Consider the following 18,713-nt stretch of genomic DNA (forward strand, 5'->3'; position numbering starts at 1 on the left):
TACATAGTTAGGTTGAGGTAACAAAAAACATAGTTAGATTGAGGTAACACACCTACATAGTTAGGTTGAGGTAACAAAATTACATAGTTAGGTTGAGGTAACAAAACGACATAGTTAGATTTAGATGTACTTGGTTCACCAGGGACACATAGAGCAGTCTTCTGGGTGAACCTCCCATGTTTCGGGGGCGGAGCAGCACCCGACCTCAAACCAATTCCCTTTGGACTAGATTGTACGTCAACAGCAAATGTAATCCATGAAAAAACACATTTCCCTTGAAAGTTAATTCCAAAAAGTAATTTTAAGGAGACCAGGCTGATTTCCTCACAACCACTACTTGTGCCAATTTCTGCCGTCTGGGAGCTGATACTGATCTTTGTTCAACAAAAAAGAAATATAATAACAAGAGTGATAATGACTTGTGTGTTCTGCCTGACAGTTAAGAGTTCATTTACCTCTGCACCAGGCTTCTACACACACAGCTTTGTCTGCTCGACTAGAAATATTGTAATCATTATTTACCGAGTGATGTGTTATACGTCTGCTTATACAGACTGCTTTTTATCAAATATACATCTCCAACCCTGATCATGAGGTCAATAAAGATGTCTGATGAGGAAGAAACAGCTTATAATGAAAACGGACCTCTTCCTGTTGCCCAGGCGACCACCCCAAGCCATGATGCAATCGGTCTCCCTGCCCACTTTGGGTTTTCATAATCATCACCGTCATCATGCAGCACATGTGCACATTGGTTACCATTTCTTGAAAATCAACAGTGAGAATGCAGAAAAATTCAGCCGAGTTTGTAAATGAAGTGAACTATTTCAGCTTCACTGAGGTGACGAAAGACAAAAGTCTAGATCGCTGCCCTGCTGAACCAAAATATCATGCAATACAAATGAGCCAATAGAAGACAGTTGTTCTCTTGTGCTGACTCTCAGACTGAAACATATGCATCGGCTGTCCTCAGGTGATGATGACCTAACAATGAGGTGAGCTGAGGACGGTCAGAGCTACTGACTCCAGCTGTGTCCTAGTTCAGGAGCTCCAGCCTCTGATGTCCACATTTTTAAAAGGAATGCAACATAACGCATTCAGGAGCATGTGTATCCTGTGCAGCCTTCACAACCCACAATGCATTGTAGGCCTGACGACCCCTGCAAACAAAAACAAACACGTGCTCTTTCTTTGTGTCTGAACACAGGTTGAGGACGGTTAAATAAGTAGGACTCAGTTTGGATTAAAAACATTGATAGAAGATACTTGTGCCTCCACACACACACACACAATAATAATAATGGATTAGTCACTGTTATTATGATTCTTTGTCTACTTTTTTGAGGGTGGATAATCATGTATTGGAACTACAGTTCCCATGGTCTGGAGGCTTTGGAGGATGTAAACAGAAGTATAATGTTGCTGTAGACTTAGTTACTGAGTGACTTGCTGTGTGGGGGCCCTGTTTTTTTAGCCTATATTTGTTCACATTTTGTAAAAAATGAGCAGCATCTTTTTTACTAGCATTTTTAGCAGAAAAGGTGTCTCCGTAAAATAAAATTGAGAATGCAATTTGAAATATTTATAATTAGCATAGGAGTTATGGCCAAAAAACTTGATTTGTCAAAATTATCTTTGTCCACCACTACCCTCCTGTCCTTGAGTACAAGTGGACATTTGTGACAAATTCTTAAGAAATTCCCTGAAGGTGTCTCTAGGATATTTTGTTGTTACAGACGGACAGACAGACGGACGGACAACACAGACCTATAAGGCCCGAAGCCACGAGTCTCGCTGGCATGGAGGCTTAAAACATGGATAAATGAAAGAAGCGCGGTGGGTTTTATTAAATCTTCACCGATTCTTTTCCGGACTGCTGGTTTCTCATCTTCAATGTCGCAATTAAAAAAACATAATTTACAGAAAAGAAATCCAGATTGGATTCTCACTCACTCACTGCTGTTGCCTTATGTGTTTTCCTTTTGGCAGACTAATCACAGAAACCCAACAGAGGACTTCTTAGGAACAAAGAGCATTTGACTCCAATGCGTGATTGTCAGCACGGGAAATATTGAAAAGCAGATTAAGAGGTGAGCAAGTGGAAAGGTGAAAAACAACAACAACTGGTTAAACACATTCCTTTTCTTATCAGTGTACGGCTCACCAGTAATGACCTTTCTAAACATGAGGGACGGCAGACAGAAGGAGGACAATGTGGGGAGGAAAGGAGGGCACAAGACAAGGGAGCTGGGGCGTAAGGCTTTGAGCAGAATGAAATGACATTGTTAGCTTACATAACGTACAGCGACCCCAGACCTGCAACAGTGACAGACATCAGACCCAACAGATTGAACACAAATACGTGATTATCTACCGGAATAAAAGAAGAAAACGCACCTAAATAAAGTGAGACGGTGGTGCGACAAAGGAAAGGGAACAAAAGAACAACAGAAATGGGAGCAAACGGGAGAAACGGCCTTTATTTTCTGAACTGTAAACAATGAGAGACTCAAGAGATCAATTAGATCCTCTAATTAGGGCAGCAATCTGATACGTGTCAGACCAATGAAAAGCCTGCTGGGAATGGCTTCATTTAAGCAAACAGCAGGTGGTGACATCGAACCTCCCCTCTCTCACACTCTTTCCACTGTGACCGTTTCTTGCTTCTTGTTGTTGTTATCTCTCCTGTGTTTATGACTGAAGAACAAGTGGGGAAATGGTTTTGCCAGGAGACAAAAAGAGGTTACGCCACACCTTTTAAAAATCTTCTTCATCCTATTATTAAAAACACTGGAATTCTGCCACTGTTTTTATCTTGACAAATATATCCTCACAGCAGACGGAAAAATCCGCTATTCCTTCTTCCTCTCTGTTTTTCACTGTTTTGATCAGCTGATTTTCTCAACCCTTTGAGAAGAAGCAACAACTGTGATGGAGATATCACTAAAACCCCAGAACAATGAGACTGGAGGGAATCACAGATATTAGATGGAGCTCAAAGAGTGACCTGTCTGCGGTCACACTATCCAACAACAAGAAGAGAAAAGGCATCATCCTCCTCCCTAGAGAGGGACATTAATTATTGACAGGGCTTGTGATTGAAAGCAACATTCACATGAGAATGTGCTGGCAGAGTGGAGGTCAAGCATGATGTCAAAAATAACTCCCCGAGAACAGTCGTTACAATGTTCATTTTAGGGGTGGGGGAAAAAATCCATACAGCAGGGTATCACGAAAGCTTGCTTTCATTATATTCATTGGTAACAATTATTTTTCTTATTCCACTAGATCCACTTGCATATTGCAAAATCTTTAAATTTGCAATATGATTGTATCAAGAGATATTGTGACAATATATTGTTCCATAAATATCATGATAAGATTGTATCCTGACAAGTATTGTGATAATAACATATTGTGACATAAGTATTGTGATAATAACATATTGTGACATAAGTATTGTGATAATAACATATTGTGACATAAGTATTGTGATAATAACATATTGTGACATAAGTTCCGTGATAATAACATATTGTGACATAAGTATTGTGATAACATTGTGAAATTAGTATCATGATAATAACATTGTGACATAAGTATGGTGATAATAACATATTGTGACTTAAGTATTGAGATAATAACATATTGTGACATAAGTATTGTGACAATAACAATGTGACATAAGTATGGTGATAATACCATATTGTGATATAAGTATGGTGATAATAACATATTGTGACATAATTATGGTGATAATAACATATTGTGACTTAAGTATTGTGATAATAACATATTTTGAAATAAGTATGGTGATAATAACATTGTGTCATAAGTATGGTGATAATAACATATTGTGACATAAGTATGGTGATAACATCGTATCGCGGGACCTCTGGTGATTCCCACCCCTAATCACTAAGCATCCGCACCTCTGACATTGGCTTTCCAATCAGAGCTTAACGTGTATCCTATAAGGCTCAGGACAGCAAAGAACAATGAGCATCTGCGTGCAGTGAGCCAATTCATTTAAAGGTTTCATTAGCATAATGAAAACACTTATGGGTCATTTAGGGCTGTTAAGAGTTCTTTCTTTTTTCTTGTCTTATTAATATGGTATCATATGCACACTCTACCTCTAATCTACCATTTTAAAACATCTTTAAATTGCCCTTTTGAAATTTAGGTTGAAAACATGTGTGTCTGACCTTTATAAAGCAATACCCGATATATACACTTTCATGACTTAAAGGGAAAGTTCACCCCAATTTAAAAAAAGCATATTATTCCTTTTATCTGTAATGCTATTTATCAATCTAGAGGGTTTTGGTGTTAGCTGCCTGTTTAGGAGATATTTAGCCATATATTGGGACTAGAAGGCTTGTGGTGCCAAAAATATGCATCTGAAAGTGAATTATCTTCCAAACTGAATGTAAAGCAAATAAGCAGAGGTTAAGTCCTTCTTGAGGCCTTCATTTGGATCCTCACGTGAATTATAGAAATCAGCTCTTCCAGACGCCATCTCATTAAACGCTCTACTCTGCGACACTTGGAGCTCTCTGGCATGGAGTTTGTCAGTGTTGATAACAGCACTCTCTGGAAGTGAAATACACTCCATCGCTGCCCTCTGGAAGCACATCAAACACAGTGGACACTTTAAAGTGGTTGTGAAGAGGTAACAGGGAGGACTTTGTGGTTTCATGTCCAATCTGGAGTGTGAGGCCCTCTAATAAAGACTCGCTGGCTGCTCAGTTATGAGTTGCTGCACTCTGTTGTGAAGTTGTTGAACAATATTCACCTTTTCACTTGCTTATAGCTGGGCGAGCTATATATTCAGATCTTTAGGATAGGTTAGTCCACTCTTAGAAGCTGTTTTACAGACAGAGAGTGGCGAGGGATATAAGGACACATTATGCCTTAGTTCTGTCAAAAAATGGACTTGTATTGTAGAATGAAAACATTATTTTTAATGTATTTCATATTCTAATATCTTTTGGTATTTTGGTCCTGCAGCTCCAACTGCTTTGGGTGAAGATACATTTTTAGCTACAATCCAGCCATCAACCATCATCTACCGCTTATCCTGTATTCAGGGTCGTGGAGGGGCTGGAGCCGATCCCACTCACATTCACACACATTTAGAGTCATCCACTAACCTATCCCCATCCTGCATGTCTTTGGACTGTGGGAGGAAGCCGGAGAACCTGGAGAGAACCCACTCTCACACGGGGAGAACATGCAAACTCCCCCATTTTTAGCTTGAAGTAGAATACTATGTCATATAAATACACATACAACTGTCCAGAAACACATCAAGTCCAACTAGTTACATGCATGCAGTCTTAAATAAAAACGTCCGTGTTCCGAGGAGAAGTTACTTGGTAAGGTTTAAGAAGAGCTCATGGTTGGGGTTAAATAACTTGGAAATGGCATCACATAAGTCAGAAGTTACAGAACATATCTCAAAGTTTGGGTTCAAATAACTATGGAAGTTAAACAACAAACTGACCGATTAAATTGGCTGACAGATAAATTGACAATTATGGGGATAATTATCGATATCGGCAATATTACGCATATATATATATATATATGTAAAATCAATATCGGAATTGATTTTATTCCATAAAATCAAAATCGGCCCCAAAAATCGAATATCGAATATCAGTCCGACACTGAAATTAATATTTTAGAAATGTAAAAGATTTTTTAGAAATGTGTTGTGACCAAACATAATAATATTCCCGTACAAAAACGAACCATCATGTATGACAAAAACCCACCGTGCTGCATCTTTAGTGCCGTGACAACCATTAGCAAACACACGTCCATGTCCTAAAGCCACATACTGGAGCTGAACACGGCCGATGCTGAGGGAACATTCAGTTCAATGTTCCTGAGGGAACATTATGTGACGTTTATCGGCTTGATTCTGAGAGTGGAGGCAACTGAAAATCTGCCTGAAACAAGTAAATATGAAGGAACAGAAATAATTTGACGTGACAGAAGAACGACACGCTGACTCCGGGTGCATCGAAAGGCAATCTTATGCGCTGAACTCTGACCTCTTTTGGTTAAGCTTTATTTTAAAACTTTCTTTTCAATTCATTCAGATGTATCATTCTTTCTCCGCTCTCCTTTTTCACTCTTCTCTTGATCATTCCAACCATGTGTGCCCTCCTAATCTGTCCAAGCATTTTTCTTTATTTCCCAGTTTTCAGCCCACCCCACCTAGTGCTTTATTCTCTTTCAAATCTGCTTATCATCATTTCCCACAACCTCTCTAGAGACATGGAGCTAAGACAAAGCTGTAGAATAATGCACATATGCAGCTGTTTGGGGAAAACACGTGCTTATGCTTTATCCAGTGTGGCTATGAAATGTTTTTGCACAGCAGCAGGAGCAACAGAAATATTACCATGACCTTGGTTAAGAAAACAGATGCATAAATATAACACACAGCCTGTGGCTCAATGACTCTGCCATACTCCTGTTTAGAGTTCAGGGGGCAGAAAATAAAAGATCACTGGCCCTTTAATACTCCAGTGGCCCGGCTGGCAGCCTCTGCCACCCTCGGCTTTGTGGCAGGAGGCGGAAAACAACCACGGCGTGTGAGGAAAGAGTAAAGAAAGAGACAATGAGACAAGAACATGAACGGAAAAATGCACCACCATTGTGGGCTGCACTTCCCAGTCGGTGACCCCATTTTGGCTAGTCATTCGACGTGACCCGCTTTCCACCATCTTGGCTCTGCCCGTCTTCACCAAGACTCTAATGAGCGTTCAGAGCAACAGGAAGACAGAAGGAGCTGGAAAGACGGGAACAGGAAAATGAGAGAAGCGTGGAGTGTGAGAGAAAATGAGCTTGGACAAAGATGAAGCTTCCATCTGCTTTAATGAGCCGTGTCACCCATGACCCTGCATCTAAATGTCAGCCGCAGAGTCAGCGACTACACCACCTCATGCTGAAAGCTCATGGTGCTGCACAGCACATTTGTATGCACACGAGCACAACAAGACAGCCACCTGTGTCCACAAATGAAAAACTAAGACAATCTACCTGTTGCAGCTGAGTTTAAAGGATCGATTCACTCACTGTACAGTTTGTGGCTGATCTGTATCTGAACTGGGCACGTGGTGTTTGACCAACAAAACGAGACAGACGCGACCATCGTGGAATGTCAAGTAGCCCGCTGCTCTGTTACTGTCGACTTCTCTCAGCTTTTCACTCTTTCTCGCTGGTTGTCCGACACGCCTCCTCTCAATCTGCCTCTGCAGACATTCCCAATCCATTTGCATGCGTAGACAAGAATCACACAAGTGATAAACCAAACTACACCCACAATCTACACACATCTGAGCACACACAAGATCTTAAGATTATTTCCTCACCATGCAGTTGTGCTCAATGTTAATGGTCTATGTGAATAGTGAATCCTTGGCATTGTAGGTAGCAAGACATCCTTTCTGTGTGTGCTTCACTGCAGCTCAAAAACACACCAAACCAACACTTCATCTCTCTTGTTCAACCTTCTTGATTCCCTCCCTGCTTGCATGCTGCACCCACTTTAACTCTTCAGCACCAAACCCTCTTTCTAGGTCTCGAGGATGAAATGTTGGACTCCACACCACTTTTAAGTACAAGACAAAATATCTTATTATATATCAGTTGTATAACTTGCCCACGATTTTCTTTTACAGAATGGTCTTCTTTCTTTCTGATCTATCAATTCATGTTACATGTTCGTATTCGCAAAACTTTTGTGAAGTTATATATAACACTATCCTGCATCCTACAAGCAGAACTGCGGGCAGTAAAAGCTTAACCTACAAACTGGGTTTCTCCATATCAACATGTTTTCCAGTTTGGAACATCACAGTTACATCACAGGGGGGGGGGGGACTACAAACACGACCTCCACCTACCATCCACTGTGATGAAGTGGTTAGTGCTGGAGTTCAAGCCGAGACTGGTAAAGCCACCAGTGGCAAGGTCACCACCAATGTCCCGTGTCGATTGGTTGTCAGCTCCAAAGTCTGCACCTGCACCGGTGTTGAGTTTAGTGTCCGCTTTATTGCTGTCAAACTCAGCATCTTTAGCCATGTCAGAATTGTGACAAGTTTCCCCTTCACTGTCGGAGTCTACAGGGGAAACGGAGCTGGTATGCATGCCACTGAACCCCTTGGGGCTGAGGGGCACTGAAAGCACAATACCACCCGCCTCCTTCTCCACCTGCAGGCCCTCAACTGGGGCCTCTAGTGGTGACAGACGGAAGCCAGCATGGCCGTCGTTCAGCGGGGGGAACGGGGAGAGGCAGAGGTGGGGTTCAAGTGGGGTTTGCCGCAGGTCGATGTGTGTGGCGCCCGCTGCTGAGAGGGTGGGCGACGAGGTCTGGGACTGATCTTCTGCAACGGTGAGTGAGCGCTTCATGGAGTGTGGGGAGCGGCGTGGACCACCCAATGGTGATGCCAGTTGGTCCAATTCTGCCCCATCTTCACCTGGGTATTTATCCGGCAGCTCTAGACTGGTTGGTACCGACAAGTGGGAACATTCGGACATTGCACGGCGCATAGCCTTCCTCTGCTGCTGAGCTCGCCCCATAAAACATGGCTCCAACTCCTCGTCCTCTTCTATCTCTTCTTCCTCGCTGTTGTCCCCTGACGAGCCCTCAGACAATTGCCCCTGTCCCAGGGCTGCTCCGGCTCCAGCCACAACCTCATTTTCACTTTCTGAGTGGTTGTCAACTCCAACAGCGCAGTAGTTCGGGGCCACCTGGGGCATGGCGACCTTTGGGCTGGATTCAGCAAAAGTGGAGTTGTTCCATGTTTCAGAGTCTCCGTCTACTGGGGATGCATCCATCAGTGAGGCTCCAATTGAGTGTGGAGGTGTGGCACTCATGGGTGAGGACAGCTCCATACGCTTAGCTGGGGATCCAGGAACTGGTGGCAGGGAGACCCTGCTGGTACCCACACAGCCCAGAGCAGAGGGTAGTCTGCCTGGGGAAGCTGGGGAGGGAGATGGGGAGGAGGACAGAGGGCTGTCCGGGCTTTCCCCTGCACTGCCCAGTGATGCGTTACCCAGTGAGGTGCTTCCTGAAATGCCCCCAACCCTACCTGGCACCTTCAGCTCTGCATCCATCCTGCCCCTATCCGGCTGCTCGAAGAAGCACAGCTTGTCTTCATCAGTGAGTCCAGTCGATGCCAGAGCCCCAGTACCTACCACCCCCAAGCCCCCTATGTCCATGGCTGTGGGGGGCTGCCAGTCCCAGCTCTGAGCCTGTACGGTGGGCGTCAGGGTCGGCACCTTACACAGCTCACTGTACTCTGAGAACGGAGAGCCAGGCTGCTGATTGGAGAGAGAGGACATGCTGTCTCTCCTTTCTTTTCCCGTGCTCCCCCTTCCTTTGTTTCAAAGTCTGTCTTTGTCTCAGTCTGAGGTGTCTGAAGGTAATCTTCTACACTTTTCTTCCCCTCTCTCCCCCGTTCCTTTGTTGCCTTGCGCTGATGTTGCTTCTCGTTCACTCACTAATGTGCTCTGTGTGTGTGTTTGTGTGTGTGTGGAGTCTCTCGTGCTGTGCCTCCGCTCTCAACTCAAACACACACTGAGGGTGAACTGGATGTACAGATCACTCCCTCGTTCCCTCCCTCCCTCTCTCTCTCTCTCTCTTTCACTGATTATAACGGGTGCTCATGTGACCCTGTAGTGGCTGCCGATTGGCTGCAGCCACTTTTCAGATCCCACCTACTGTGGTGGAGTGAGTAAGCCCCCTCCCCTTTAGTCATTTCTTTCACTCCACGTTTTCTTCCCTCAATCCTTTTCTTTCTCCTGTTTTGTTTCATGGTAAAAAGCACAACGTAGTCGTACACACACACACACACACACACACTCTCACACACACACACACACACACACACACACACACACACACGCACACGCACACACACACACAGATCTGTCTCCCCCTGGGGAGGATTGAGAGAGAACTGAAGCAGGCGTTTCTGGGGGGAGAGTGGATTTAAACTCAAGATCTTTCCACCCATACCGCTCCACACGCTCCATGCCTCAGGAGCAATGTCATTGATTTCTGGCTAACATTTATCTCCATCAGACCTGTTGCTAGACTTTTCCACTTGGCTTCAGACACCTACTCTGTACTCTATCAGCTCCTCTCATTAAAACATAAAACACTCTCGTCTCAGATCCTTCAAGCCTTGGGTCTAGTCTATTGTCTCTCCAGGATTACTTTGTAAAACCTCCTTGTTCCAAACAAGTACACGGTCCTCGTTGTAAGGCTGCAGTACCCTCTGCTGCACCATGTGCAGATGTGAGATAGCAAGAAAGAATGAGGGATGAATCAGATGAGAGAAGGCAATAGTACGAAGAGGAAGAAGAAGAGCGGGTGATGGGAAATAGAGTTATGCGAGACTGATGAGGAATAAAGAGACCTTGATGTCTGTCAGACTCCATCTGGTCACATGTGGAGAACCCCCCCCTACCACATACTACATGCTCATACACACACTAAGATAATCAAACTATGCAAAAATACACACAAATGCATGAGAGTTCTCACACGGAAACACCTGGATTATCATTCTGCCACGTAGCATGTGGAGAAGTATGTACAGACGTGCTCATACATGCAACATTCAGGCTAACTCATGAATACACAGTCGAGCCTGTGAGCATCTAACAGGAACTCAGCTGTGCGTGTTGCACACAAACACTTTCAGCTCCTCCTGATCGCACCAAAACTGCTATTTCCAATGACGTTACAGTGATTTACAACCATGTGAGATGTACTTGGGAAGCTGAAAACCAACTGCTGTATAAAATAATAATAATAGTCATTACAACTATGACTGTTATTTACCTCAACTGCAGTGAAAAGCAGGGAGTTTTTCAAAATAAGTTTCTTTCTTTAATTTCTTTCTAGTAAGATCAAACTTTGTATATATATATATATATATATATATATATATATATATATATATATATATATATATATATATATATATATATATATGTATATACATATTGGTAAGACATATCTGATCTGCTCCAGTTTTGGTGTTAGGACACTTCCTCCTTGTCTTGAAAAACAACATTTATATTAATATATACTGTAATACTGGTACATTTATATTTTTAAGATAAAAACTGGGGGGCGTTTATGGGTGTTTATGTCCCAAACTGTAGGTGGCGATGGAGATGTTTTAGCTTTGGGGAGCTGACATGTCGTCTATCTATATATCGGGGCTGCATTCAATATAAATACACTGTCAAAGAAATACAGAGGGCTACCCAGCATGCATTTTAGGCAAAGGTCAGTACATGATGAAGAAATAAGGCTGGGCAACAGGGAGAGACATGGACTTGTTGTCCCAGGCTGAGCTTTGGTATGTGTGTGTGTGTGTGTGTGTGTGTTAGTGTGCCCAGTGCCAGTCAAAATAGCTGGGGGTTACAGGCGTTCCTGTGCATGTCGGTTTGGACTGAAGGCTGAACATTGGCAGAAAACAATGGTTTCTAACAGGCAGACAGGGACATGGCGAGGGATGGCGAGACAGAGGGTGAGGAGGATTCAGACGGATGAGGACAGAAAGAGGGAGAAAGAAGCAGAGAAGAGGGATGAGGACTGAGTGTGGAAGTAGGGATGACAGTTGGTCATCTTTGGGGGAATGAACAAAAACATGTTCAGGTCAGCATGATGAGACAGAAGCCATGATTATAAGAAGAAGAAAGAATTAAGTGGAGGATGGAGAGGCAGGGAGGACTATTAATAGGACTAGTAGAGGACTATGTAGATTACTTTGTAGAGGACTATATATAGGACTAGTAGAGGACTATGTAGATAACTTTGTAGAGGACTATATATAGGACTAGTAGAGGACTATGTAGATAACTTTGTAGAGGACTATATATAGGACTAGTAGAAGACTATATATAAGACTAGTAGAGGACTATGTAGACAACTATGTAGAGGACTATATATAGGACTAGTAGAAGACTAAATATAGGACTAGTAGAGGACTATGTAGACAACTATGTGGAGGACTATATATAGGACTAGTTGAGGACTATGTAGACAACTATGTAGAGGACTATATATATGACTAGTAGAGGACTATGTAGATAACTTTGTAGAGGACTATATATAGGACTAGTAGAAGACTATATATAGGACTAGTAGAGGACTATGTAGACAACTATGTAGAGGACAATATAAAGGACTATGTAGACAACTATGTAGAGGACTATGTAGGACTAGTAGAGGACTATGTAGACAAATATGTAGAGGACTAGTAGAGGACAATGTAGACAACTATGTAGAGGACTATGTAGACAACTATGTAGAGGACTATATATAGGACTAGTAGAGGACTATGTAGACAACTATGTAGAGGACTATATAAAGGGCTAGTAGAGGACTATGTAGACAACTATGTCGGGGACTATGTAGACAACTATGTAGAGGACTATATATAGGACTAGTAGAGGACTATGTGGACAACTATGTAGAGGACTATATATAGGACTAGTAGAGGACTATGTAGACAACTATGTAGAGGACTATGTAGAGGACTATATATAGGACTAGTAGAGGACTATGTAGACAACTATGTAGAGGACTATATAAAGGGCTAGTAGAGGACTATGTAGACAACTATGTCGGGGACTATGTAGACAACTATGTAGAGGACTCTATATATAGGACTAGTAGAGGACTATGTAGACAACTATGTAGATGACAATATAAAGGACTATGTAGACAACTATGTAGAGGACTAGTAGAGGACAATATAGACAACTATGTAGAGGACTATGTAGAGGACTATGTAGACAACTATGTAGAGGACTATGTAGAGAACTATGTCGAGGAATATGTAGACAACTATGTAGAGGACAATGTAGACAACTATATAGAGGACTATGTAGAGGACTATATAGAGGACTATGTAGAGGACTATGTAGAGGACTATATAGAGGACTATGTAGAGGACTATGTAGAGGACTGTATATTTAGGCAGCCTTAATCCAAATAGGCACAATCAAAAACATCCCCTCAGTGAGGTAGTAATGAAATCTGAAATGTCTGAATGTAATAGAAGAAGCCACCTCCTCTGTAGAATAGTTGACAGCTCAGCGGATATTAAAACATGTTATCTCTAGAAAGGGTGAGGAGGATTCAGACGGATGAGGACAGAAAGAGGGAGGAAGAAGCAGAGAAGAGGGATGAGGACTGAGTGTGGAAGTAGGGATGACAGTTGGTCATCTTTGGGGGAATGAACAAAAACATGTTCAGGTCAGCATGATGAGACAGAAGCCATGATTATAAGAAGAAGAAAGAATTAAGTGGAGGATGGAGAGGCAGGGAGGACTATTAATAGGACTAGTAGAGGACTATGTAGATTACTTTGTAGAGGACTATATATAGGACTAGTAGAGGACTATGTAGATAACTTTGTAGAGGACTATATATAGGACTAGTAGAGGACTATGTAGATAACTTTGTAGAGGACTATATATAGGACTAGTAGAAGACTATATATAAGACTAGTAGAGGACTATGTAGACAACTATGTAGAGGACTATATATAGGACTAGTTGAGGACTATGTAGACAACTATGTAGAGGACTATATATAGGACTAGTAGAGGACTATGTAGATAACTTTGTAGAGGACTATATATAGGACTAGTAGAAGACTATATATAGGACTAGTAGAGGACTATGTAGACAACTATGTAGAGGACTATATATAGGACTAGTAGAGGACTATGTAGACAACTATGTAGAGGACTATGTAGGACTAGTAGAGGACTATGTAGACAAATATGTAGAGGACTAGTAGAGGACAATGTAGACAACTATGTAGAGGACTATGTAGACAACTATGTAGAGGACTATATATAGGACTAGTAGAGGACTATGTAGACAACTATGTAGAGGACTATATAAAGGGCTAGTAGAGGACTATGTAGACAACTATGTCGGGGACTATGTAGACAACTATGTAGAGGACTATATATAGGACTAGTAGAGGACTATGTGGACAACTATGTAGAGGACTATATATAGGACTAGTAGAGGACTATGTAGACAACTATGTAGAGGACTATGTAGACAACTATGTAGAGGACTATATATAGGACTAGTAGAGGACTATGTAGACAACTATGTCGGGGACTATGTAGACAACTATGTAGAGGACTATATAAAGGGCTAGTAGAGGACTATGTAGACAACTATGTCGGGGACTATGTAGACAACTATGTAGAGGACTATATATAGGACTAGTAGAGGACTATGTAGACAACTATGTAGAGGACTATATACAGGACTAGTAGAGGACTATGTAGACAACTATGTAGATGACAATATAAAGGACTATGTAGACAACTATGTAGAGGACTAGTAGAGGACAATATAGACAACTATGTAGAGGACTATGTAGAGGACTATGTAGACAACTATGTAGAGGACAATGTAGAGAACTATGTCGAGGAATATGTAGACAACTATGTAGAGGACAATGTAGACAACTATATAGAGGACTATGTAGAGGACTATATAGAGGACTATGTAGAGGACTATGTAGAGGACTATATAGAGGACTATATAGAGGACTATATAGAGGACTATGTAGAGGACTATGTAGAGGACTATGTAGAGGACTATGTAGAGGACCATGTAGAGGACTATATAGAGGACTATGTAGAGGACTGTATATTTAGGCAGCCTTAATCCAAATAGGCACAATCAAAAACATCCCCTTAGTGAGGTAGTAATGAAGTCTGAATGTAATAGAAGAAGCCACCTCCTCTGTAGAATAGTTGACAGCTCAGCGGATATTAAAACATGTTATCTCTAGAAAGTAAACAATACCATCCAAAGAACTCTGCTCTCTCATGTACACACATTATATGTGTTTTCATATCATATCAATAGAAAAATGATCCACATTCTTACCTGATGTACTGCGATCATTAATTTACAACAAGCCAAAAAGATGAGTTCCATTCACAAATCGCTCTCACAACGTGAGCAGCAAGATAATGCCTTGTTCCTCGCGTTGCAGCTGGTGGAGCTTTTCAAGGGCTGAATTCCTGTTTTCTTTTGTTTTGTAGCTTCTGAAAGCTTCCCATTGGATTTACCATGTCCATAAATGCAGAGCATCATGCAGGACAATAAGGCTCCGTTGTCGTGGCACAACACAGTGAATGGAGGGAGTTTGCTTCAGAGATGTGGCATTTTCATCACGGTGCATGCAGGTTCGGTATTTTGGTGACCCACCATGAGATCGACTTGAAGGAAGTGTGAGGAAATGCGCAGCAGGAGGAGTGTCAGCAACAATCAGGTATCAGAGGAGTATATTTGGTGTTTTGGGGCTAAGTTTGTGTTTTTTTTCCTTTATGCCTGTTTGACCAGGTCACCTTCAAAGTATTTGGTGGATGATAGAAAATAGTGTATGCTCATCTCTTGGTTCCATCAGGTAAAGGCAAAAAAAAAGCAAAAACAATATCAAGAAAGCGTCTGGACTCTTTTTGGGAGCAGTAATTCACACGTCTGCCACTATACTATTGTGAAATAAAACAAAAATATAAAGTCTTAAATTCAAATGATATATAAATTGATATGATGACCATTGACAACAAAACTGGCAATTGTTTTTTCTGCAATATATATTGCAAAGGGCTGCACGGTGGCGTAGTGGGTAGCACTGTCGCCTCATAGCGAGAGGGTCCCGGGTTCGATTCCTGGGTCGGGCTCGGGTCCTTCTGTGGGGAGTTTGCATGTTCTCCCCGTCTAAGCGTGGGTTCTCTCCGGGTTCTCTGGCTTCCTCCCACAGTCCAAAGACATGCAGGATGGGGATAGGATCATTGATGACTCTAAATGTCCCGTAGGTGTGAATGTGAGTGTGAATGGTTGTCTGTCTCTACATGTCGGCCCTGTGATAGACTGGTGACCTGTCCAGGATGTACCCTGCCTTCACCCAATGACAGCTGGGATCGGCTCCAGCCCCCCCGCGACCCTGAATACAGGATAAGCGGTAGACAATGGATGGATGGATGGATATATTGCAAATACAGGAATTTCACCCCAAATGTAATTTTTTAAGAGTCTAGATCTCTAAACAATGTTGTGCTCCAGTATAAACTGTATTCATAAAGTCACTGGTTGTGTAGATATGACAGAAAAGAAGTCACACCCACAAAGCAGGTGAACCAGACGGCCTCTGTGATTCAAGACGGCTTAGGTGGGTCGCCAACATCACCGCAGGCTCCGCCCACTCTGGACCGTCTGCCTGGTTGACCGTTCCTCCCTCAGGGAGAGAGGGTGAAGCGAGAGGTCAAGGTGAGGGCTGCTGTAACGCTCATGGTCAGATCCACGAGTCACCTTCAACCTGGGTCTTTCTAAGAAATGATCCTGGGGAGAGGCTCCTCCCACTCAGTCAAAATATATAGATATAGTTCATCATGAAACTGTGGCGGGCTGACCTACACTGGAGGTCATTAGTCACTAGAAAGTTAGAATCATGGGAGTTTTAAACATTTGAAGCTTGTCATTTTGACATCACTCATCCTGTTATGTAACTAATAAGCACATTGCAATGTTTGTGCTGAAACAATCTATGTTCAGCTCAAACTGCTAGTAATTGGACAGTGAAGCAGGGAACCTCTGATGAAGGTGAGTGTTTGTGGTTGTCAATGATGCACCACCAACGGCCCATTGTGTGGTTGGCCAGAGCACCCATTATTCTTATTTCCACCAGCCCATCTGACCCTTCTGTTGATTTTGTCCAGGTTTAGTTCTTTTGTTAGGAAACAATAAATCATTTTTGGCATTTGAACCTGGCTTATGTTATTGGCCTTAGTGGCATTCTGACTTGGTGGCCGTAACACACGGTAATAGTGAGTTTTAGCCACAGAGCTTGGAGCTACATTTATCTGTGCTACCATTAAATTGATGAAATATATCCATCTACCCATTCAGTATGTCTGACACATGATGTGGTTGACCACCCATCAATGTATCTCAGACAGCTCCTGGTGACGCCTCCATGTTTGGACACCATTAAAGTAGGGCGTGTCGCACCAAAACACCAAGCACCTCATTCCCTTCAAAGTCACTCAGCTATGTTCTGCTCCATTCAACAAGCCTGTCGCTCTGTCTGCATCACAAAACCATGATCCCACTGTCACTTTCACACATCACACCTGCACAGACAGACAGGCCGGCAGGTGTGGACAGACGGGTAGTTAGGAAGACGGGCTGGCAGGTAGGTAGACATGCTCGAGGTCGCTGGACTGTCACTGCCTCTGTGTCACATCTGTCTCTGACTTTCTCCTCTCCTTGTCTGCTTGCCTGTTGGAGTACAACAGTGACACCAGAGTCCCATGAGGACAGCACCCCGAATGGATGACTTCACCCTGTCTGGCTGGTTGGGCTGGTACACACACACACACACACACACACACACACACACACACACACATTATACAAAGTGTTACATTAACCCAGTGGGTGACAGAAGCCCTGTGCTTAATAACCGGTGTAGCCAGGCTGCACAATATATGGTTTCAGCAGCTACATTGCGATGTGCGTCAAATCGGAGAGTGTGCCATGTCAGCAAATTCACTCAAACACGTCAGGCAAGGTCTTTGCCAAGCCATTCTCACTGACGAGGCGTCAAACAACCCAGCGTGGTCAGTCCTCCTCGCCGTCTGACAACGACGCTCACTAAGCGTGTTTTTCTGACGAACCCACCTACTACATCATGGGCACGTCAGCCATTGGTAACGGGAGTCTCTGTGTCGATAGTCACATGACTCTGGTTATCTCTCGCTAGTCATGTCATTCTCTCTGCTGGCCATCAGGTGGCGACTGTCTGATGGCATGGAAGTCTCAGATAATGACCCCATTTCTCTCTTGATTTATTATCTTACATGGATCCAGATCCAGTAAGGTTGCTGCTCGGGGATCCACCCATCGCTCCTCCACAGTCCTAATATGGTCACTTACAGTACTGGTTGAAAAAAATCCCAAGATCCCAAGATGGCGACAGCCAAAATGCCAACTCAAAGAAAACGTAGTAGTTAAAGTGATGGTTCGGAGTAAAATGCACCCTAGGTAATTTCCACCATGACATCCAGCCAAATACACCCTCAGAAGCATTTTTAGCGATGGTCAGCATTGGTCAAGATAGGGCGATCAGCCGAATGACTTAGTAATAGCGCGATGGTACATAGTGTATATCTCGTAAATTACCCCACTAATAATGCATGGAATGTTACCAAACTTCTGCAGTAGTACACATAGGGTCTGTACTCACAAAACGAGGCATTTTAAAGTTTGTAAGTACATGAGGAGTTTATTTAAAAGAACACTTGCCTGATAACTTCTACTGCTAAAGCTACCGCTGTTGCATAGACAGCACTTCCGTGTTTACCCAGCTGTTTCCGTGACGTGAGTTTCACGCCAGAGTATGAAAAAGTTTCGCAGATTTTTTATAAATGCTTCTATTATCAGGTAAAAAAAAATTAAGCGAAACTCTTGTCCTGTCCAGGTGTACCCTGCCTTCGCCCAATGACAGCTGGGTTCGGCTCCAGCCCCCCCGCGACCCTGAATACAGGATAAGCGGTAGACAATGGATGGATGGATGGATGGAGTTTCCCACACTTTGTACTTCACTTGTTATAATGCCACATTCC

The 18,713-nt window shown here is 42.8% G+C and overlaps 1 protein-coding gene across 8 annotated transcripts in view; it reads right to left on the reverse strand.

Moving 5' to 3' along the window:
* LOC311028961 (uncharacterized protein) overlaps nucleotides 1-18,713 on the reverse strand; it is a 144,338-nt gene that overhangs the window by 21,573 nt on the left and 104,052 nt on the right. Inside the window, exon 1 of one of the 8 annotated variants that reach the window (XM_084033791.1) lies at nucleotides 7,926-9,537. The exons of the other annotated variants lie outside the window; for them this stretch is intronic. Within the exon in view, the coding sequence (XP_083889917.1) occupies nucleotides 7,926-9,366 (1,441 nt within the window). The 5' untranslated portion in view covers nucleotides 9,367-9,537. Of the gene's footprint in view, nucleotides 1-7,925; nucleotides 9,538-18,713 lie in introns of those variants that run through there. 8 annotated transcript variants of the gene reach the window in all.

This window comes from Eutrigla gurnardus (assembly GCF_963514095.1).
Source record: "Eutrigla gurnardus genome assembly, chromosome: 18".
NCBI lineage: Eukaryota > Metazoa > Chordata > Actinopteri > Perciformes > Triglidae > Eutrigla > Eutrigla gurnardus.